The sequence below is a fragment of the Orcinus orca genome, chromosome 7 (assembly GCF_937001465.1).
Source record: "Orcinus orca chromosome 7, mOrcOrc1.1, whole genome shotgun sequence".
Lineage (NCBI taxonomy): Eukaryota > Metazoa > Chordata > Mammalia > Artiodactyla > Delphinidae > Orcinus > Orcinus orca.
The window spans coordinates 76,630,797-76,654,950 of record NC_064565.1 but is presented as its reverse complement, the minus strand read 5'-3'; the positions used below and the strand labels follow the sequence as shown (position 1 = coordinate 76,654,950).

Below are 24,154 nucleotides of genomic sequence, written 5' to 3'. Positions count from 1 at the left end.
CTCTGAGGTGAGGGGTGGCCTTCCTGTTCTAGGAACTGCAGTGGGGCCTTGCTGATGGAGTGGGGGCAGGGGTGGTCGGGGAGTGAGAAAGAAAGGAGGTCAGAGCGGACAGCATAGGGAAGGGCTGTGCAGAGCATACATGGCCGTGGAGGTGTTTATAAGACTTTGGCTTTTGTTCTGAGTAAAATGGGAAGGCACCGGATGTTTTCTGAGCAGAGGAGGGACAGGATCTTATTTTTAACAGAATTGATCACTCAGGCACTGATGTGTTGAGTTTAGAGTGGATAAGATCATATAGAAGGAAAATGAGCAGTGGAAGAGAAAATGGACAGAGGTGGGAGAACCAGGAGAGCGTGGTGTCATGAAAGCAGGAGAGGAGTGTTTCAAGGAGGAGGGAACACTACCAGAGCCTCTAGTAGACGAGGATAAAGGCATGCTTTGCGTTTGGCAATACTGAAGTTACAGATGATTTTGGCAAGCCATCTCAGGGGTGTGTGGAGGCAGAAGTTGCAGTGTGGTAAGCTGGAGGGGAAGTGAGTAAATGGGATGTGAAGAATTGAAGACTGTGTGCACAACCCTTTCTTCTTGAAACAGAAATAGGGTAGAAGCTGGGACTGTGGAATCAAGTGAGATTTCCTTTGGAAGATACTAGAACATGTTTGTAAATGATTGGGAATGAGCCAATAGGGAAAAAGGATTATGTTGATGATATTAATAATAGTTAACATTTACTGAACACTTACTGTGTGTCAGATGCTGTGCTGGAATGTGGATTAAGATAATCTTAGGATGGATGTGTTGATATTACCATTTCATATAAGGAAACTGGGAGTTAGAGAAATTACTAGCCCAAGGTCACATAGTTACTGTGTAGTAGAGCCAGGAGGTGAACCCAGGACCTTTGAACTGCATGCACTCAACCACTAAGTTATACTGCCTACATTGATGATGTCAGGAAAAGAGAGACAGGTGACCTTCTCAGGCTTAGTCCTTGAGAAGAGGGCATATGAATGGGAAGGCAGGGGAGGATTGGCCTTTGGCAGGGGTGGGTCCCTTCCTCCTTAGACGGGAAAGGGAAGGCATGTGCAGATGGCTGTAGTTGGGCTGCAGATGTTTTGGTGGGAAGAAGAGAATGTTCTGTCTTAGGGCGTCTTTTTTTCTTTTTTTAAAATAAAGTAGAAGGTTAACTCATTAGCTGGAGAATATAGTGTAAAGAGTAGAACTTGCTAGGGGAAGAGGTTGAGGGGACAGAAGACAGTTGAAGTCATTATCTTGCATTGGGGAAGAGAACATGGATTGTGAGGCAGTTTTCCATGCCTGTTTGAGATTTGTGATCATGAATTTTAAACAAAGCCAGTCACAGTTGTATGATTTTTCTGCAGTAAGATTTTAGCTGCTCGAACACAGGCAGAGGTAAATAGTAGGGTTCAGCTGGTGCTGAGATTTTGCCAAGATAGAATAAAGGGCGGGGGGAAAGGCTTGAGGGAGATAAGGGCGTTTTCAAGAAAAAAAAAAATGACCGCATTAATGAACTGGGGAAACTGGGCTGGATGAAGAGCAGAGTGAAGCCAAAACAAATGGTGAGAAAGTCGCGTAGATCAGTGGAGCTCAGTTAAATCAGGGATTTGTAGCAGTGGAGATATTTGAGCAAATAAGAAAAGGAGGATGTGATCAGAGTGGGTTCTCAGAGGTGGTCCAGTATCTGAATGTCATGGCTCAGGGTGTGGCCACGGAGTGGGGGCTAAAGTGGCTGGAAGAGAGGAGATGATCAGGAATGAAGATGCCCAGAAATTCTGCATTTAATCTTGATTTTCTTTCAGAGAGGCCATGACTTTCATGAAGGTGTTAGGGCAGGTAAGTGACAGTTGTTTCCTTCCTGGCTATTATGGAAATAGGATTTTTGAGCAGATACTGTTAAAGAAAAAAAAAAAGATGATGGTTGTTTGATTAGTGAAAATCAAACTTTTATAAAAATTGCAAAGTGTTTTTTTTGAATATTACCAACTGGCATATGAGGGAAGACCAGTCTTTGAAACCAGTATTGTTTAAAAAATTCCAGTAATGTGGCCACCGCTCCCTAATGTATATATAAGAGGTAATCATTCTACTACAGTCACATGGACTCCCTCTGCTAAGTGCAGCATGAGTTTGTAAATTAATTCTGCTGCTGAAGCCTTTGCAAGGTACGTTTATTCTCCTGCAGAAAGGCCTGAAGTCCCCTCTAAAATCCCAGCTGTGTTGGACCCTACCATCCACCTCTTTGCCTGAACCTAGCAGTTAAACATTGACATTGAGAAAAAAACATGGCATAATTAGTAACATATGCTACTATTATTAATTTCTATTTTTGCTTATCATCTTCAAAGTAAGAATATTAAGAAAAAGCTAGTGAAGTAGTTGATTTTTTTTGTTCCTAGCAAATCTGCAACCATTTCTTTTTATGTATAAGTCCATATGCCTATAAATAGTAGCTGTCATTTATGTTGTATAAAATGAGTTCTTTCACTCTGCTTGTATTTTACATATCTAATTTTCTTATGTTTTTATTTATCACTTTAATATAGTACAGACTCTAGATATACTTTATCTGAATAAAAGGTTATGCTCTCTGAGCTGTAAGCTTCAATAAACACTGGTCACTGTGGTAGAATTCTCTTCATTTCTGGCATGATATAGTATAAGAAAGAAACAAATCCTTTCAGAGGACACGCGGAGTTGAGTCAGAGGAAATGGCTATGTTTTATAGAAAACATGCATTCATTCTACTAATTCCCTGCAAATTCTTGCTGCATGTGGATCAGAGTTTAGACCTCTGATTTTAGGAGGACCTGTGTGCTACTTGGATTATGTTGCTAAAGTATTCATTCATTATATGTTATAGCAGCCCTTCTTAAACTTAGAAAAGAAAGGTATTGTCTTTTAGATATCCTGTCAATTATTTTAAGGAAAAAGAGCTGAAACCAAGCAGCACCAAAATTCTGATTCATAGCCCAGGTGCTTATCAAGCTACTTTTTAATGAAGAGAAAGTATGTACCCTCATCTTTCAGCATAACCTCTTTATTCAGAAAGCAGTATCTATTCTGGGTAAAACTGTCAAGATGTTCTTACATAACCAAATGTTTGCTACAATTTACTAATTATAAAGTATGTTACCGAATTAGATAAAATAAACTATCAAATTAGGGGAATGGCTGTAAAAACTTCTTACTTTTAACATCTAGAATAAACTTCTTCCTTCAGAAGAATTTACAGGAAAAATTTTTTTAAAGGATTATCTCAGAAGAGCTAGAGAGCTACCAACTGGAATTTGAGTGGGTGCCTCATGAAACCTGAAAAACCTGAGTTGTCTACACGGCAAGAACTTGTTTTATCTATGCTAGAATAAAAATTTTGTTAGTTTGAAATTAAATAACATGCAAATTTGATTAATATTCTCTTTCCATTTGACCTTCAGTGGACTGTCAAGGAGGTAGATAGCATTGACCCAGAGGGCTTTTAGGGAAGAGATTCTTGTAGAAAGAATGCTCCAGGATTGTTTTTATTTACTCTGTCCAGGGAATGTAAAACTTTCAAACTGGCAGGGATCATAACATCAGTGTTCAGTATCACCACTGATCTGACACTGGAATCCTATAGTTAGGCAGCCAAACCTTGAGAACCTCCAGTATCCACATTTAATTATGCATAAAGCCCCCTTCCCTCTACCTTCTGAGGCAGCCTACTGCCTTTGGTTCCCAGATTGCTTCTTTAACTATTTTGCCTTTTAGTGATTAACTCATTTTTTAAGGTTCACTGTAGGCTTTGTATGTTTAAATACTTTAATTCCCCACAAGAATTACGCACATTTTAAGCATGGCTGAAATTCCTTACCACAGCCAGACTAGGTACAGCCCCGTTCTCTTTCTTTTTTGTTTTTAATTTTTTGAGATAATTGTAGATTCAAATGCAGTGTAAAAAATAATATGGAGAGATCCTGCATACCCCTCACCCAGTTTCCCAAATGGTAACATTTGTATAACTGTAGTATACTATCACAACCAGGAAATTGACATTCTCCTCCCTTTTTAAAGGAGGTTATGGATTGATTGCCTCATACTTAAAATCCTGTGGGGATACTATGTGGCTACACCAAGTGATGACTACACTGAAATAAGAGAAGCAGAGCTTCTCATGATAACCTGAAGGTGGTCTGGTATTTTAATTCAGTGTGAGCTAGAAGATTCAGCAAAACAGTTGTATCCACATTTAATTATGTATAAAGTCCCTTTCCCTGTACCTCAAGTAAGTTTCCTCTCAGTTCAATGTGAAAGAGGTTAGAAGACAGATCTGGGCCCTACCCACTCTCCTGCCTTCCCTTTAAGCCACACCAACTCTGGTTTTACCTCTTTTATAAAGAGCTAAAGAGAGATTTCATTTATTATATTATTAGAAAAAGAAAAAAGAGTTCTAAGGCTTAAACCACTGGATTAGTTCAGCAGACTGTATTCAAGCTAGAGACATCAGGCTTAGCAGGTGAGGTCATCATCCAATTCTGTGAGGGCTTAATTTAAGGGGAAAAAGAAAAAGGGACACATACAAAAATTTCAACTTTGTAGAAAAAGATGTGCTATAGAAAAATATGCCTAGTCCAAGGTAGTTTGTGTCAATTCAGTAATTAAAATCTGGTAATAACCAAAGAGAATACTAACGTTTCTTATGTCTTGACAGTTTTAATAGATAAAGACCAGAGTCCGAAGTGGAAACCAGCTGATCTAAAAGAAGTTACTGATGAAGCGTTGAATAATCACTTCAAATCTCTGGGAAGTAATGATTTGAAATTTTGAAGAGACTGGATTTTTAAAGTATTATTTTGGAGCAGAGTTGGCAAACTATGGCACATGGGCCAAAGCCAACCTGCTGCCTTTTTTTTTTTTCATATATCCCTCAGCTAAGAATGGTTTCTGCATTTTTAAATGGTTGGAGAAAGAAATCAAAGACCAATATTGTGTGGCATGTGAAAATTACATGAAATTCAAATTTCATTGTCCATAAATAAAACTTTATGGGAACATGGCTTTACTCATCTGTTGACATATCTGTGGCTGCTTTGAGTAGTTGCAGTAGAGATTATAAGGCCTGCAAAGCCTAAAATATTTACTGTCTGGTCCTTTTCAGAAAAATTTTGCCAGCCCTATTTTAAAAGATGGGAAAATTTGAAGGTCTTAGATTCTTGAGTTAGTATATCTAATGGAAATGGGAACTTTATGTTTTGGCTTAGGGTATTGGTTTTTAATGTTGATTAAGTAAACTTATGTATAGGTTATAAAGAATAAAAGCTGAAATTTTTTTGGATACTGTGTTAACACTTCATAGAATTTTCTCCATATATAAATCTATTTTAAAATAATTATGAGTTTCTGTAGCTGAAGTGTTCCTTTTATAATGACAGAAATCTCAGGCAAAGAGAAAAGGTTATTATGAGGTTGTCTTTCCAGTATTATCGACTCAGCCTTGGCTTTTTCTGAAGTTAACCAGAATCTCTTCCTATGGGGAAAGTAAAAGCATTATTTCTTGTTGTTTAGAGTATTTGCTAATCTGGCAGAATGAGGCATTAGAAAACTCTAATCTCTAAGATAGAGACACTCTGCCTTCTGCAATTTACATCAGACTTTTGTGTGATAACAGTAATTTGTTCTTACACAGTTCAAATCAGGAGAAAGGACTTGAAAACAAGAGGACTTCTGTTCAAAATAGAAGTACCTTCAGTAATTGGTGCTGTTGACAAAATAAGTTTTTTTTAAGGTACACAACTGTGGATGTTCCAGACTTGGAATGTTAATGTCTAGGTAAGAATTATTTTTAAATTAAAGATCAGCTTATGATTTACTTTATAGCTTGGTACAATTTTTCCATAATTCCAAACCCCTCAGAAACTAAGAGAACTTTAGTTTTGTGAAAGAATGAAAAGCAGGCAGAACCGGAAAAGACTTCAAAGATTATATCCTGCACCCTTCTCATAGATGAGGAAATTGCAGTCCAGAAGGAATTGCTTTAAATTTTCTGTTCTCAATATACTTAACATGAAGCATTTTTCTTCCCCCCAAAATTAGGAACATATTTGGAAAAAAGATGCCATGATAATGAATATGTTTACATTTATATTCTTAAAGCTTGTAAATGTGGATGTGAATGATCTAAGAAAATACTTGTGTAAATGGACTTTTATTTTCTTTGTATTTGCTAGAAATGCAGAAAATGTTAAGTCCTTTATGTTAAAAAATTTGAAATCACACAATGGTGAAAAGCATTTGCTTGCTTCAATTAAATAAGGACTCATAACTAGTTAATTGCAACTAGACTTTTATTGAACAGTTAGGAAAAATGTTTTCACAAAAATATTTGGGAAAAAATATACCATTTCGTAGCTAAGTCTTACAGTGAAGAGATTTGCTAACAAAAGTTGTGTTTTGCCAAGTAAGATGAAGGGAATACATCTGAGCCTGTGCCCACTGCTCCAAGGAAGACATGTCCAGTTTGGTCACACAAATACAGGATGGGGGCATTATGATTAAGCAAACAATTTATTTGTTAGAACTTTGTTTTTAAATTACTGTTCCTTGACATTATTTATAATTTGTCTCTAACTTTTGATTTCTCAAACTATATAATTACAAAAGTATAGTTCCCCCATCTCATACAATGCCAGTGATACTGAGTAGGATATATGAGTGTCATCTACTTCATTCAACATGTCTCTTTTTAATACTTATAAGGCAGTTTGACACAAATGATTCCTTTGGGACTAAGATAATTTTTATCCCCTTCAAAATTGTGCTTTAAGTGCTAATAACCATAGGTAGTTTGCAAAGAACTGATAAGGCAATGGAAAGTGGAGAACTGTCAGGTCAAAGGCCTGTGACTGAAAGGTAATAACTAGCTTTCAAAAGACACTGAACTGGGAAGGGAGCAGTGAAGCACATGTGTGGGGTTATGTGAGTTTTCTTAAATGAGGAATCAGCACATTTCTCTCTGCTAATCTGCTGCTTCCAGAGTTGCCCCCTGCAGGTTCTTTGTCATGCGGGTGGCACTCATCTGCCCCTCTGCTGGATGTTCTTGAGGGAGAAGATTCAGTGGTTGGGCACATGTGAGTGTGGTAAAGAACGGAACGGAACTTGGCTACTGTGTCCTTCCCCTCAGATGAAAACACTGGAAACTCGTTTTTGGAGCCTGACGTGAGTGTTGTTTCTTGGGCCCTCTTTTCCCCATTTTCTTTTCCCTTATAATTTGGCCACTATTCTTATTTCTTCTGTGTTTGTGATCTAAGTTGGAACAAATGTTTCCCATTCCAGTAGCTAATAATTCTTTCAGTCTTCTGTTCTCCTTCCTTCTCAAGCAGCGCTTCTACTCTTTGTTCATGAAAGACCTTCAAAATGAAGTAAATCCAATATTTAAAGATGAAGGTATGTAAGAAATTGAATTATCGTATCAAAGATGTTCTCATTTATCTTGTCATCTAGGCCAAACTATATCTTGATAACAATCATACGCAGTATATTTGTTGATCCAGCTCTTTCCTGCCTGCCCCCAACTTGGTTTATCCACTAACTCACTGATTATGCAAGCCTTTGTAGTTCCGTGTCCATGGTTTGACATATTATACAGCGTACGTCTCCGTAAGTGTCTGTATGTCACAAGATACTATACTGTTAAAGTGAGTCAGGGGCAAGGGGGTGGTGCTCAGTGACAAAACCCTATTGCCATAGTATCAGAGAGGGTGGCAACAGAGATTAGACCCTTAGATACGGGTCTGGCAGGCCTGCCTGTATTTTACCCCTAGAAAATAGAGGCCCAGGGCAAAGGAGGAACCTGAGATCAAAATATTTAGATATAATCAAAGCCTACTAGTCTATGTCCCTATGTATGCTGAAAAATTTAGTGTGATGCGCTGCTTTTATATGGCTTTGTGTTCTCACCATAATATGTATTATCTTATATACTTACTTATATCTTTTAAACAGCAGTGACCTTGCAGCAAAAGTATCTGATGTAAAATATAAAATGAATGAAAAATGGCAACATCTAGGCTTTTGTCTGAGTCATTAGTATAAGCACTCATAAACCTAAATTTTTCTTCATGAGCTGGAAATATGTTTTGCACTTTTTGGAAACTTTCTGTTCTTAGCCTTGTAACTTCCGATCCTTGTATAAACAGGGGTGGTGGGTTTTCTATTTTGTAAAGTTGCTAGATTATAAGTACAACAGGACAGTACAAACCCTGGGATTAGGTGAAAGTTAAATGACCAGTTGTCCAAAGGCAACTGAAAAGTGGCACACCACTCACTTCAAAAGAATTTTCTTTGCCAATTTACCTTGGAGAATTCAGTCTATTTGATTGTGGGTTTCAGAGTATAACTGCTAAAATTAGAGGTAGCAATTCTGCCTGCTTATAAGGTCATACACATTTATGTCATTAGAGGTCACAAGCCTTTTTCTGCCTTTCTTTAGATTTCAATGACAAGGGTCTGTTGTATCTTAATAAAAGGATCTAATTGCATGGGCTTAAATAATTCCTATTCCAGTTAAACTCAATGTGTGGCAAATCTTGATGAAAAGATACTTGTAAAGATTCAGTCTCAATTATCTTACAAGTTACATCTTCTAGTACCTTCTTCCCCCTTTCCTGAATTTTCTGTTACCATTGATCTTAAACAGTACTTACTTAAAAAAAAAAAAGGCTTCCTAAAAAAGTAGCCAAATTTATGAAAATAGTATAGTACATGGCTATAAATGCCCCATGGGCTTTGTTACCATTAAAAATACACATGAGTATTCCCTTTGGAAGAGTATTTGATCTTTTGTAATAACTATAAATTCTCATGCATAATCTGGTCCCACAGTAATCTGAATGGTGATTGCCCATGTACCAGCCCCTTGCATCTGTGAGACAGTAAAGCTTAACATACACGCAGCACTGAGACCAGGTTCTTCTTTCCACCTTGCCAACTAGGGCTTCTATTACTTTACAGTTTTCTGGATTGCTGTTTATAAAAGCTCCCCTGCTTGTTTCCTTGTATAGTAATATCACTGGGCTACCTAATTCAATGCAATAAACATTGTCATGACTTCTGTAAATTGTATATTGTTAAGATGCTTATATGCAAAGCCTGAGTCATCCAGTAACAGGTGTGATTAGTTAGGGCCCTGAGGTTCAAGGTGATGGTTATGCTTTTCATCTACAAAAGTAAATATCTTATTAAGGACATAGTTCACGGTGGACCTCTTCCACATGGGTTGCTTTCTAATGCTTGGTCATTTGTGTTAAGAAGGGGAGGGATCCTTGACTCAAAAGATTTTGGCAAACAAGACCCACTGTTAACAGCTATGGCTTGAGTGCCCAGGCATTTCAAGAAAATCCTTTTCATATCTTGGTTTTTTTTTTGTATAAATTGACAAATATTTTAAAAGAATGTCTTTAAAATGACCATTTTGAAAACACAGGTTTTAAATAAATTAAATTCTTTAAAGAATTTTAAAAATTCTTATTTCTTTGGTGATGGCATTGTTGCCTCTGGAAGTGGTGTGACACAGCTGATTACTGTGGCACCAGCGGACTTACATTTAACCCTTTAATGACTAAAATCCAAGACCAAGCAGATAGAAATTGCTGTTAATGTAGAACTGCTTAAAACACTTCATTTTAGGTATTCTTAGACTCTTGATGGCTATCGAAATATTTTTCTTTACACCCAGATGGAGTTATTTGTATTTATTCACACCAGTTTTTGCTGTTGTTTCATGTATTTAAACTAGCACCAACTTTATCCACAGTTGGAGAAAGTGTCATCATCCTACACACAGCGTCAAGGCCCCTCACTCTCAATATATGGGATGTCATAGTACTTGAGGTGGTTGCCAGCCCACTGCTGCAAGGCATCACTCAAGATTTCCTGGGACAGGCGGTGTGCAAATTCAAAGACCACAATTTCAGGCCCTAGGGGTTCCTTCACTTCCTCTTTGACATTAACTAGAGAAGGCATCCTGAGTAGAAGTCTCTCTTCAGGCATAAAGTTTTCTTGACTCTCATGCCTCTTCTCACTCTCGAGTGTGGTGGGAAATGGGAAAGTTTGCTTTGATTTCATGCAGCCCATGTTATGAAGAGCTTTGACTGAGTGAAGGAAAGCAGTAGCAAAGACTACTTCAATAGCGTCTTTGGAAAACACCAAGCATTTGTCCACTTGATATTGAGCAGTGCTTTTCCTCTCCAGGCTACTTCAGAAATCAGTGTTCCCTTTCACCAATCTTCACATATAGTTTATCTGTCAAGAGAAGGGAAGTTTCATTTTGAAGTCATAGAATGCAAACTACTGTACGATTAGGTAGCAAGTAGAAACAAATCTTTACCACTTTCATCACTTGGAGGAAATGTAAGGTAACAACAGCTTTATCTTAATAGAAAGAAAAGATAATCATTTAAAAATGGCATTTAGAAATAGGAAAATGTCTTTTCAAGATCAGGCAAATTTTATAAAACTGACAACAAACTTTTGCTACCTTGGATTTATTTATGTACACCAGGGCTCAGCAAACTGTAGCCTTCGGGCCAAATTCTAGCTGCCTGTTTTTTCAAATATAGTTTATTTGAACATAGGCATGCTCATTTGTTACATATTGTCTATGGCTACTTTCATGCTTTAGTGGCAGAGTTTAGTTGTGACAGAGACTGTGTGGTTTGCAAGCCTAAAATATTTACTCTGGCCCTTTGGAGTAAATATTTTCTGACTGACTGACTCTGATCTATACTGTTGAGGGAAACAAGCATATCAAAATTTGCTCCTGCCTCAAACATCATGAGCCTGCGTCCCTTGTTCACACATTTACAACTCAAAGAGCAGGACAGAATGATGGTCTTTCTTTACACTAGGGCCAACTCTAAACAACACAAGTTAGACATGGCAAAGCCACCTATTTTTCCTTCTAAATTAGATATTATGAAATTATGAAGCAAGGACAAGATGGTGGAGTAGAACGACGTGAGCTCACCTCATCTCACAAAAACACCAAAATCACAATTGCTGAATGACCATCAACAGAAAAACACTGGAAGCTACCAAAAAAGATATCTTACACACAAAAACATAGAAGCCACAATGAGATGGTAGAAAGGGTGCACTCACAATAAAACCAACTCCCCTCTGCCAGGTGGGTGACCCACAAACTAGAAAATAATTATCTCACAGAGGTTCTCCCACAGGAGTGAAAGTCATGAGCCCTACACCAGAACCCCCAGCCTGTGGGTCTGGCATCAGGAGGAGGAGCCCCCAGAGCATCTGGCTTTGAAGGCCGGTGGGGTGTGATCACAGGAATTCGACAGGACAGGCAGAAAAAGAAACTCCACTCTTGGAAGGGTGCACACAAGGTCTCATGTGCACCAGGAACCAGTGGAAAAAGCAGTGGCCCCATAGGATCCTGGACCAGACCTACCTGCTGGTATTGGAGGGTCTCCTGTGGAGGCAAGGGTGGGGGGGTGGCTCTGGCTCACTGTGGGGACAAAGACACTGGTGGTGGTAGTTCTGGGGAGTACTCGTTGGTGTGAGCCCTCCTGGAGGCCCCCACTTTCTCACCAAGACCTGGCCCCACTCAACAGACTGCAGGCTCCAGTATGGGGAAGCCTCGGGCCAAACAACCAACAGGATGGGAAGACAGCCCATCAGCAGATGGGCTGCCTAAAGTCTTCCTGAGCCCATAGCTGCCTGCCAGACACACCCCTTGACATGGCCCTGCCCACCAGAAAGCCTGCACAAGTCTCTTAGACCAGCCTCATCCACCAGGGGGCAGACAGCAGGAACAAGAGGAACTACAACCCTGCAGCTTGTGGAGTGGAAACTGCAATCACAGAAAGACACAACAGAGGAAAATTCCCATACAAAGGATCAAGAAAAAAGCCCAGAAGAACAACTAAAGGAAGTGAAGATAGGCAATCTACCAAAAAAAAGAATTCAGAGTAATGATAGTAAAGATGATCCAAAGTCTTGGCAAAAGAATAGAGGCACAGAACAAGAAGATACAAGAAATGTATAATAAAGAGCTAGAAGATCTACTAAAGAACAAACAGAGATGAACAATACAATAACTGAGAGGAAAAATACAGTAGAAGAAATCAGTAGCAGAATGAGGCAGAAGAATGGATAAGTGAGCTAGAAGACAGAATGGTGGAAATCAAAGATAAAATATTGAAACAAGTGAAAAGCAACAAATAACATACAAGGCAATACCCATAAGGCTACAAGCTGATTTATCAGCAGAAACTCTGCAGGACAGAAGGGAGTGGCATGATTATATTCAAACTGATGGAAGAACCTACAACCAAGAACACCCAGCAAGGCTCTCATTCAGATTCGACAGAGAAATCAAAAGCTTTACAGACAAGCAAATGCTAAAAGAATTCACTGTCAGACCAGCTTTGCAACAAATGCTAAAGGAACTTGTCTAGGCAGAAAAAAAAAAAAAAAGACTACAACTAGAAACAAGAAAACTACAAATGGAAAAGCTCACCGGTAAAGGCAAACACACAGTAAAGGTAGGAAATCATCCAACACAAATATGATATCAAAACCAGCAATCATGAGAAGAGTACAAATGCAGGATATTAAAAATGCATTTGATATTAAAAGACCAGCAACTTAAAACAATCTTATTTATATAGAGAGTGCTATATCAAAACCTCATGGTAACTGCAAACCAAAAATCTATGATAGATATACACACACAGAAAAAAAAAGGGATCCAAACACAACATTAAAGATAGTCACCAAATCACAAAAGAACAACAGAAGGGGAGGAAAAAAGACCTACAAAAACAAATCCAACACAATTAACAAAATGGCCATAAGAACATACATATCAATAATTACCTTAAATGTAAATGGATTAAATGCTCCAACCAAAAGACATAGACTGGCTGAATGGATACAAAAACAAGACCTGTATATAAGCTGTCTACAAGAGACCCACTTCAGACCTAGGGACACAAACAGACTGAAAGTGAGGAGATGGAAAAAGGTATTCTATGCATATGGAAATCAAAAGAAAGCTGGAGTAACAATACTCAGACAAAATAGACTTTAAAATAAAGACTTACAAAAGATAAGGAAGGACACTACATAATGATCAAGGGATCAATCCAAGGATATATAACAAGTGTAAATATATATGCACCCAACATAGGAGCACCTCAGTATATAAGGCAAATACGAACAGCCATAAAAGAAGAAATCAACAGTAACACAATAATAGTGGGGGAATTTTCATACCCCACTGTCATCAATGGACAGATCAGACAGAAAATCAATAAGGAAACAAATGCCTTAAATAACACATTAGACCAGATGGACTTAATTGATATTTATAGAGCATTCCATCCAAAAGCAGCAGAATACACATTCTTTCCGAGTGCACATGGATCATTCTCCAGGATTGATCCATGCTGGGCCACAAAGCAAGCCTCAGTAAATTTTGGAAAACTGAAATCATATCAAGCATCCTTTCCAACCACAACGCTATTAGATTAGAAATAAACTACAAGAAAAAACCCTTAAAAAACACAAACACATGGAGGCTAAACAATATGCTACTAAACAATCAATGGATCACTGAAGAAATCAAAGAAAATAAAAAAATACCTAGAGAAAAATGAAAGTGAAAGCACAACGATCCAAAACCTATGGAATGCAGCAAAAGCAGTTCTAAGAGGGAAGTTTATATAGCAATACAATCTTACATCAGGAAACAAATAAACCACCTAACCTTACACATAAAGCAACTAGAGAAGAACAAACAAAACCCAAAGTTAGTAGAAAGAAAGAAAGAAAAATCAGAGCAGAAATAAATAGAAACAAAGAAAACAATGAAAAGATCAATGAAACTAAAAGCTGGTTCTCTGAAAAGATAAAATTGATAAACCTTTAGCCAGATTCACCAAGAAAAAAAGGGAGAGAGTTCAAATCAATAAAATTAGAAATGAAAAAGGAGAGGTTACAACAGACACCACAGATATACAATAGATAATAAGTGACTGCTACAAGCAACTATATGCCAAAAAAATGGACAATCTAGAAGAACTGGACAAATTTTTTTTTCTCTCTTTTTAAAAAAGTTTTGGCCATGCCCCACAGCATGTGGGCTCTTAGTTCCCTGACCAGGGATCGAACCTGTACCCCGCTGCATTGGAAGCATGGAGTCTTCACCACTGGACCACCAGGGAAGTTCCCTGGACAAATTCTTAAGAAGGTAACAATCTTCTAAGACTGAACCAGGAAGAAACAGAAAATATGAATAGAATCACAAGTACTGAAACTGAAACTGTGATTAAAAAACTCCCAACAACCAAAAAAGTTCAGAACCAGATGGCTTCACAGGTGAATTCTATCAAACATTTAGAGAAGAGTTAACACCTATCTTTCTGTAACTCTTCCAAAAAACTGCAGAGGAAGGAACACTCCCAAGCTCATTCCACTTGGCCCATCACCCTGATACCAAAACCAGACAAAGATATCACACAAAAAAAATTACAGGTGAATATCACTGATGAACATAGATGCAAAAATCTGCAACAAAATACTAGCAAACAGAATCCAAGAACACATTAAAAGGATCATACACCATAATCAAGTGGGATTATCCCAGGGATGCAAGGATTCTTCAATATGTGTAAATCAATCAATGTGATACACCATATTAACAAACTGAAGAATAAAAACCATATGATCATCTCAACAGATGCAGAAAAAGCTTTTGACAAAATTCAAAACCCAGTTATGATAAAAACTCTCCAGAAAGTGGGCATAGAGGGAATGTACCTCAACATAATAAAGGCCATATATGACAAACCTACAGCTAACATCATACTCAATCATGAAAAGCTGAAAGCATTTCCTCTAAGATCAGGAACAAGACAAGGATGTCTATTCTGGCCACTTCTATTCAACATAGTTTTTTGGAAGTCCCAGCTACAGCAATCAGAGAAGGAAAAGAAATAAAAGGAATGCAAATTGGAAAAGAAGAAATAAAATTGTCACTGTTAGCCGATGACATGATACTATACATAGAAAATCCTGAAGGTGCTACCAGAAGACTATGAGAGCTCATCAATGAATCTGGTAAAATTGCAGGTTACAAAATTAATACACAGAAATCTCTTGCATTCTTATACACTAACAACAAAAGACAAGAAAGAGAAATTAAGAAAACAATCCCATTGGCCATTGCATCAAAAGAATAAAATACCTAGGAGTAAACCTACCTAAGGAGGCAGAAGACCTGTACTCAGAAAACTGTAAGATACTAATGAAAGAAATAGAAGATGACACAAATAGATGGACCATGTTTTTGGATTGGAAGAATCAATATTGTCAAAAATGACTATACTTTCCAAGGCAATCTACAGATTTAGTGCAGTCCATATCAAATTACAAATGGCATTTTTCACAGAACCAGATCAAATAATTTCACAATTTGTATGGGACACAAAAGACCCCGAATAGCCAAAGCAATTGAGAAAGAAAAACGGAGCTGGAGGAAAATCAGGCTCCCTGACTTCAGACTATCCTACAAAGCTACAGTCATCAAAACAGTATGGTACTGGCAGAAAAACAGAAATATAGATCAATGGAACAGGATAGAAAGCCTAGAAATAAACCCATGCACCTATGGTCAATCAATCTACAACAAAGGAGGCAAGACTATACAGTGGAGGAAAGACATCCTCTTCAATAAGTGGTGCTGGGAAGACTGGACAGTTACATGTAGAAGAATGAAATTAGAACATTAACACCATACACAAAAATAAATTCAAAATGGATTAAAGACCTAAATGTAAGACCTGATAATATAAAACTCTTAGAGGAAAACATAGGCCCAACAGTCTTTGACATAAATTAAAGCAAGATCTTTTTTGATCTGTCTCCTAGAATAACAGAAATAAAAACAAAAATAAACAAATGGGACCTAATTAAACTCAAGCTTTTGCACAGCAAAGGAAACCATAAACAAAACAAAAAGACAGTCCTCAGAATGGGAGAAAATATTTGCAAACAATGCAACTGACAAGGGATTACTCTCCAAAATATACAAACTGCTCATGCAGCTCAATGTCAAAGAAACAGACAACCCAGTCAAAAAATGGGCATAAGACCTAAATAGACATTCCTCCAAAGAAGACATACAGATGGCTAAGAGACATATGAAAAGATGGTCCACATAGCTAATTATTAGAGAAATGCAAATCAAAACTATAATGAGATGTCTCTCACACCAGTCAGAATGGCCATCACCAAAAAGTCTACAAATAACGGATGCTGGAGAGAGTGTGGAGAAAAAGGAACACTCTTACGCTGTTGGTGGGAATGTAAATTGGTGCAGACACTACAGAGAACAGTATGGCATTTCTTTAAAAAACTAAAAACAGAGCTACCATGTGATCCAGCAATCCTACTCCTGGGCATATATCTGGAGAAAAACATGGTTCCAAAGGATACATGCACCCCAGTGTTCACTACAGCTCTGTTTACAATAGGCAAGACATGGAAGCAACCTAAATGTTCATCGACAGATGAATGGATAAAAAAGATGTGGTACATATATACAATGGAATATTACTCAGCCATTGAAAAGAATGAAATAATGCCATTTGCAGCAACATGGATGGACCTGGAGATTATCATACTAAGTGAGGTAAGTCAGACAGAAAAAGACAAACATCATATGACATCACTTGTATGTGGAATCTAAAAAAAAAAATGATACAAATGAACTTATTTACAAAACAGAAACAAACTTACAGAAAACAAACTTATGGTTACCAAAAGGGAAAGGTGGGGGGGGATAAATTGGGAGTTTGGGATTGACATATACACTACTATATATAAAATAGATAACCAACCAAATATTATGAAAAGCTTAGATTAATTTGAAATTAGCTTAAAAGTTTCTCCCCTAAATATCTTATTGTTTGATGTTTGGACAGTCAATAGGGTACAATGCTTGTGATGTACCTTCCAAACTTCCCACTGGAATGTTGTCACTGAATGAACTTATCTAAGATAAGACTTAAGGGTAACTAAAACAGTACAAACTTCACTGGAGGGAGGCCTAGCCATAAGAAAGTGCAGGCAAAGACTCTATAAATGAGGTTGTGATCCCTGACTATATCGTAGTTTTTGGACCAAAAACAGCTGTAAAAATTCATGAAATGAAACTCCATTGATTATTTCTGAAACTACTGATCTTAAGGTAAAAACTAGCATGCATTTAATTTATTTCTTAATAGTTGATAAGAAGTCCAAAAAAGGTGACCTTTGTCCAAGTCAGTACTAAGTATTTTTTAGATTTCTTTAAGTTTTATCCAATTTCTCCCATAATATACTCCTTCCCCACCTCTACCACTTATAAGGATGATATGGAGGGTTGGAAAGGAAATCTAGCTCTCTGCTTCTGATTACCTTTAGTTCTATATGCCTTGCTATATGCTCCAGAGATGCATTTCAAAAAGGGCATAAGAGATGTGTGTGATGTATCTGGTTTACTAGACTGAACTCCTAGAAGACAGGAACTGGCCTGGTTGTGCACCTCTAACATGTAATGACTTAACGTAGTATCTGTTTTGTACTATGAGGGATTGTTAAGGGAACTGGACTTAGTTAACCTGAAAATGATTAGAATGCAATGAATGTCAGACAAATAAAAGTCCATGAGGAGAATCATGAGAACATTCTGTGTTTTCTAAGATCTTTGGTTTTGCAAAAGCAGCTTTATCTTACCATGACAAAAGTAGTGCCAGATTTGCCCTCACACCAAAAATAACTTTAAACCTGGACAAAATATATGTGGGCAGCTATTTTCAGACATTGAACAACAGCACAGGATTCTGATCCCCAAAAGAAGGGAAACATGATGTTAAACCCCACAACTGATCATCTTGAGATTCTGCCTGAGAATCTGATTCAAGCAGAGGGGCAATTCTGCTGTGCTACAGAGGAAGAGGCTGAGATACTGAAGCAGGTGAAATTACAAAGGAGTTCAAGAGTAAAAGGAGCTGGAAGGGAGGCAGAAATTTGCATGGGGGCTCACTGAAGCCGAGCAGGACCCTGCAGGGCCTTCCTAGGGACAGACCCGTGTGTCCTTGGCCTCTAGTTTATAGAAAAGCTTTAGCCTCCTAGGCCTTCCCCAAGTGCCAAAGAGCAAATGCAGAAACAAAGGAAAACAGTCAAGCAAGACAAAATAATAATAGCTTAGCCATGAAACAAAGTCAAGGACCTTTAGTTCCTCTTCAAGGGATATAGATATATGTATATGTACAACTGAATAGATACATGTATATATATAACTGAATCACTCTGCTGTACACCTGAAACTAATACAGTGTTAACTATACTCCAATATAAAATAAAAACTTTAAAAAAAGACAGAATATCCAACAACAAAAAAGAAATTTGAGACCACTTTAGGAGTGAACTTTAGAGCAGAGGTTGACAAAACTTTTTGTTAATGGGCTAGCTAATATATAATTTAGGTTTCTGAGCCATATGGTCTATGTTATACTACTCAGGTCTGTTGTAGTGCAGAGCCAGCCATAGCTAATATGTAAACAAATGGGCAATGGTTTTTATGTTCCAATAAAACCTAATTTATGAAAACAGGCAGCCAGCCCACAGGCCATACTGGGCTAAGTTCAAACAAACAGTTCCATTCTAACAAAGAATAAAATTCAATACCATTCAAAGGAAGATGGCATAATCCAAATTCCTATGGGAAGTAATATCCACAATGTCTGTCATACAATAAAAAATTACTAATAATGCAAAGAAGCAGGAAAATGTGCCCCAAGTTCAAGAAAAAAAAAAGTTACTAGAAACAGATCCCCAAATGACCTAGCACTTGGTAGTTAAGAGAACTCAGTAGAACTGTAAAGCAGCTATTTAAATAAGTTCAAGGACATAAAGGAAAAATCATAGAGTGAACAAATAGAGAATCTCAGCAGAGAAATGGAAATTGTAACAAAACACACAAAAAGTAAATTCAAGAACTAAAATGAAAAACTCACTGTGTGGGCTGTTGGGCATTGGAGAAGAAAGATTAGTGAGCTTGAACATCTATAGACATAGCCAATCTGAAAAAGGGGGAAAATGATTTTAAAGAACTTAACAGAGAAACAACTAAAAAGATAATGTAAGTATGACTTAAAAACAATGAGGCATTAGATACATTTAACCCAGAAGAAGGCAGGAAAGGATGAACATGGGAAGGAAAAAAAAATGGGACAATTAGAAATCAGCAAAGTGGCTGACTTAAACCCACAGATATCAAAAATTACTTGAAAAAAAATGGACTAAAAATTTCAATTAAAAGGCAGACTACCGCAAAAAAAAAAAAAAAAAAAAGGCAGACTAGTTAAATAAGATCCAACCCACACAAATGCAGTCAACTGATCTTTGACAAAGGAGCAAAGATAATACAATGGAGTAAAGACAGCCTTTTCAATATGTGCTGGAACAACTGGACATTCACATATTAAAAAAAAAAAATCTAGACAGACCTAACACCTTTCCCAGAAATTAAAGTGAATCATAGACCTAAATATAAAGCAAACTATAAGACTCTTAGAAGATAACACCCAGGAGTTAAATCTAGAGAAATCTAAATGACCTCGGGTTTGGCAATGACCTTTTAGATACAACATCAAAGGCATGATTCATGAAAGAAATAATTGATAAATTGGACTTTATCAAAATTAAAAACTTCTGCTCTGTGTAAGACACTGCCCAGAAAATGAAAAGACAAGCCACAGACTGGGAGGCAGACTGGGAAAAGATATTTGCAAAAGCATATCTGATAAAGGATTGTTTATCCAAAATACACAAAGGAGTCTTTAAAACAACAATAAGAAAACAACCTGATTAAAAAATGGACACCAGATCTGAACAAACACCTCACCAGAGAAGACATACTGATGGCAAATAAGCATGTGAAAAAAATATTTAACATCATATATCATTAGGGAGTTGCATTTTTAAATGACATTGCGATACCACTACAACCAATATGAATGGCAAAAATCCAAAACACTGACAACGCAAAATGCTAATGAGGATGTGGAGCAACAGAACTCATTCATTGCTGGCGGGAATGCAAAACTGTACAGCCACTGTGGGAGACAGTTTGGCAGTTTCTTACAAAACTAAACATACTCCTACCATATGATCCAGCAATCACACTCCGTGGTATTTACCCAAATGAGTTGAAAAACTATGTTCACACAAAAACTTATATATGGATATTTATGGCAGTTTTATTCATAATTGCAGAAATTGGAAGCAACCAAGATGTCCTTCAGGAGGTGAATGGATGAACAGTGGTCTATCCAGACAATGGAATATTATTCAGTGCTAAAAAGAAATGAGTTATCAAGCCATGAAAAGAAAAGGAAGAACCGTAAATGCATATTACTAAGCCAGAGAAGCCAAGCTTTACAACTGTATGACATTCTGGAAAAGTCAAAACTATGGAGACAGTAAAAAGCCCAGGGGTTACCAGGGGTTAGAGAGGAGGGAAGGTTGAATAGGTGGACACATAGAATTTTTAGGGTGGTGAACTACTCTGTATTATACTATAATGGTGGATACGTGCCATTATACAATTGTCAAAACCCACAGAATGTACAACACCAAGAATGAACCCTAATGTAAACTACAGACTTTGAGTGATCATATGTCAGTGTAGGTTCATTGACTATAACACTCTGGAGTGGGATGTTGATAGTGGGTGAGGCTTGTGTGTTGGAGGGGGCGAGGGGAGTGGGAAGGGGGTAACTGTACTCCCTGCTCAGTTTTGCTGTGAATCTAAAACTGCTCTAAAAAAGAAAGTCTATTAAAAAAATCCAGCTATATGCTACCTATAAGAGATATACTTTAAATACAAATACACAGGTTGCAAACAAGAGGGTTGGAAAAGACATACAATGCAAACAAGAAGTATAAAAAGTTGCTGTGGCTGTATGACTATCAAACAAAGCAGACTTCAGAGACCATTAGTATTACCAGAAATAGGGACATTTTATGTGTCAGTCAGGAGAAGACATGATAATCATAAATGTATATGTAACTAATAACAGAGCTTTAAAATACATTAAGGAAAAACTGACAGAATTAAAGGCAGAAATAAACATTACTCTCTCCGTAACGGATAGAATATTCAAAGGAAAAAATAAGGAATTCAAGTTTTGAACAACACTATGATGTCACTTGAGGTAACTGACATTTATAGAAGACTACTCCCAACAACTGTAGGATACATATTCTTATAAAATGCATATAGAACATTCACCAAGATAGACTACACGATGATCTCAACAGATTTCAAAAGCTTGGAATCTTATATTTTCCAACCACCACAGAATTAAATAAAAAATAAAAAATAATAAAATAATAAAATATCCAGGAACACCCCAAATACTTGGAAACTAAATATCACATCTCTAAATAACCCATGGGGCAAAGAAGAAATCACAAGGAAATTAACATATATTTTCAACCAAATAATAGGAACCACAACATATCAAAAATTTTAAAATGCATTGTTAAAGTTTAGAGGGATATTGATAGATTTAAATTCTTGTGACAGAAAAGAAGAAAGGATTAAATCGGTGATCTAAGCTTTCACCTTAAAAAGCTAGAAAAAGAAAAGTAAATTAAACCCAAAGTAGAAGGAAGGGAATAATGTAGATGAGAGCAGAAAACAAAGCAAAGGAAAAGGGCCAATAATGGAGAAAAATCAATGGAACCAATGGTGGTTCCTTAAAAAGATCTAATAAAATAGATAAGTCTCTATCTAGTCTGATCAAGAAAAATGAGAGGACACACAGAACCAAGATGTGTGTAGGAAAAAGGACATTACAGATTCCATATACATTAAAAGACCAAGAAGAGAATATTATGAACAACTTTATACATACCAAATTACCAAAACTGGCACAAGAGAAAACAGAAAGTCTGATAGCTGTATATCAATGAAAGAAATTGGATTTGTACCTTAAACCTTTCCAAGAAGAAAACTCCAGGCTCAAATGGCAGCTCTAAAACTCTTAATTCTTCCAAACTTTTCAGAAAGAAATAATACCAATCTTACCCAAACTCCAGAAAATAGAAGAAGAGGATTCCAAATTCATTCTATATGAAGTCAGGATTCCCCTGTTACTACAAGCAAAGACAGTTCAAGAAAAGAACACTCTACAAGCCAATATCCCTCGTGAACACAGACCCAGATATCATTTTTTTAAATGGCAAATTGAATCCGGCATATATAAAATGGTTACTACATCATGACCAAGTGGGATTTATACCAGAATGCAATGTAAATTTTGAATGTAACATTCAAAACTCAATACATGTAATTCACTGTTAATATAAAAAAGAACACCAGATGATCATCTCAATAGATGCAAAAAAAATTTGATAAAACACCCATTCATGATAAAAATTTTCAGCAAACTAGCAATAGGAGAGACTTCCTCAAACTAATGTTAAGTGTAATGGTGAAAGACTGAACAACTTTTTCTATGATAGGAACTAGGCAACAATGTTTATTCTCACAATTTCTATTTCACAATTTTTATTTAATATTGTACTAGAGGGAAGAAAGAAATACAAAGTATAAAGGTCGTCAGAAAAAAAAAACTGCCTTTACTTGCAGATGATAAGACTGTATATGTAAAAAATCCTAAAGATTATATATGAAAAAATTACTAGAACTAATAAATAATTTTAGCAAGGTCTCATGATACAAAATTAATATATAAAAATCAACTGTACTTCTGTATACTTAGTAATTGAAAGATGAAATCAGTGCCATTTGCAACAGTATAAAAAATATGAACACTTAGGGATACATTTAATAAAATGTATGAAAGAAAACTACATTGTATGTTGTATATGCAGTATGTAAATAATACAAATTGTTACTGAGAAAAAGTAAAGAAACTAAATAAACAGATAGTGTTCATGATCTCGAAGATAATATTGTTAAGATGTCAATTCTCCCCCAATTTTTATATATGTTATATAAGCATATGTGTGTGTATATATATATATATATATATATATATATGAGCACAATTCCAGGAGGCTTTTTTGTAGACATTGACAAACTGATTCTAAAATTCCATTCAAAATCCCAGCAGGATTTGTTATAGATATAAACATGCTGATTCTAAACTATATATGGAAATGTAAAAAAATCAGAATAGCCAAAACAATTTTGAGAAAGATCAAAGTTGGAAGACTCACATTACCCACTTTTAAGAATGATTAAAAGCTACAGTAACCAGGACAGTGCTATATTGGTGAAAGGCCAGACACACAAATCTATGGAATATAAGAGTCCAGAAACAGACCCACAAAAATATGGTCAATTGATTTTTTTTTTTTTTTTTTTTTTTGCGGTACATGGGCCTCTTACTGTTGTGGCCTCTCCCGTTGTGGAGCACAGGCTCCGGACGCGCAGGCTCAGAGGCCATGGCTCACAGGCCCAGCCGCTCCGTGGCATGTGGTATCTTCCTGGACCATGGCACAAACCCGTGTCCCCTGCATCAGCAGGCAGACTCTCAACCACTGCGCCACCAGGGAAGCCCGGTCAATTGATTTTTGACAAATGTGCAAAAACAATTCAATGAAAAAATAATTTTTTCAACAAATGGAACTAGAACAACTGGACAGCCACATGCCCCCCCACCCCCGCCAAAAATCTATACCTTACCCTTTATACAAAAAATTAACTCAAAAGGAGTCATAGATCTAAATGTAAAATATAAGACTTTTACAAGACGATACAGAAAATATTCATGATATTGGATTTGGCAAAGAGTTTCTAGATACGACACCAAAAGCATAAACCATAAAAAAAAAAAATTGATACCCTTGACTAAATCAAAATTGAGAACTTTTGCTCTGAGAAGAACACAGTTAAGGAAATAAAAAGATGAGCCCCAGATGGGGAGAAAAATATTTGCAAATCATTTGCCCAAAACATGACTTCAATCTAGAATAAATAACTATCAAAAGTCAACAGTGAGAAAGCAACCCAATTTTTAAAATGGGCAAAAAATTTGTACAGACTTTTCACCCAAGA

At 36.8% G+C, this 24,154-nt stretch overlaps 3 protein-coding genes across 11 annotated transcripts in view; 1 reads left to right on the top strand and 2 right to left on the bottom strand.

The window, feature by feature from the left end:
* HIBCH (3-hydroxyisobutyryl-CoA hydrolase) overlaps positions 1–5,049 on the top strand; it is an 88,056-nt gene extending 83,007 nt beyond the window's left edge. For 3 of the 5 annotated variants that reach the window (XM_004276936.4, XM_033400279.2, XM_049712149.1), the window contains 2 exons: positions 1,821–1,854; positions 4,709–5,049. In XM_004276936.4, the coding sequence (XP_004276984.1) occupies positions 1,821–1,854; positions 4,709–4,824 (150 nt within the window). In that variant the 3' untranslated portion in view covers positions 4,825–5,049. The remainder of the gene's footprint in view (positions 1–1,820; positions 1,855–4,708) is intronic. The other 2 variants (XM_004276937.4, XM_049712150.1) reach the window with 1 other exon arrangement.
* The window catches only part of PMS1 (PMS1 homolog 1, mismatch repair system component), a 596,068-nt gene that overhangs the window by 214,963 nt on the left and 356,951 nt on the right, over positions 1–24,154 (bottom strand). The gene's annotated exons all lie outside the window — the stretch shown is intronic.
* The window catches only part of C7H2orf88 (chromosome 7 C2orf88 homolog), a 61,539-nt gene continuing 46,756 nt past the window's right edge, over positions 9,372–24,154 (bottom strand). For 4 of the 5 annotated variants that reach the window (XM_049712156.1, XM_049712157.1, XM_049712160.1 and 1 more), the window contains one exon: positions 9,372–10,296. In XM_049712156.1, the coding sequence (XP_049568113.1) occupies positions 9,841–10,128 (288 nt within the window). In that variant the 5' untranslated portion in view covers positions 10,129–10,296 and the 3' untranslated portion in view covers positions 9,372–9,840. Of the gene's footprint in view, positions 10,297–19,076; positions 19,660–24,154 lie in introns of those variants that run through there. The other variant, XM_049712159.1, reaches the window with a different exon arrangement.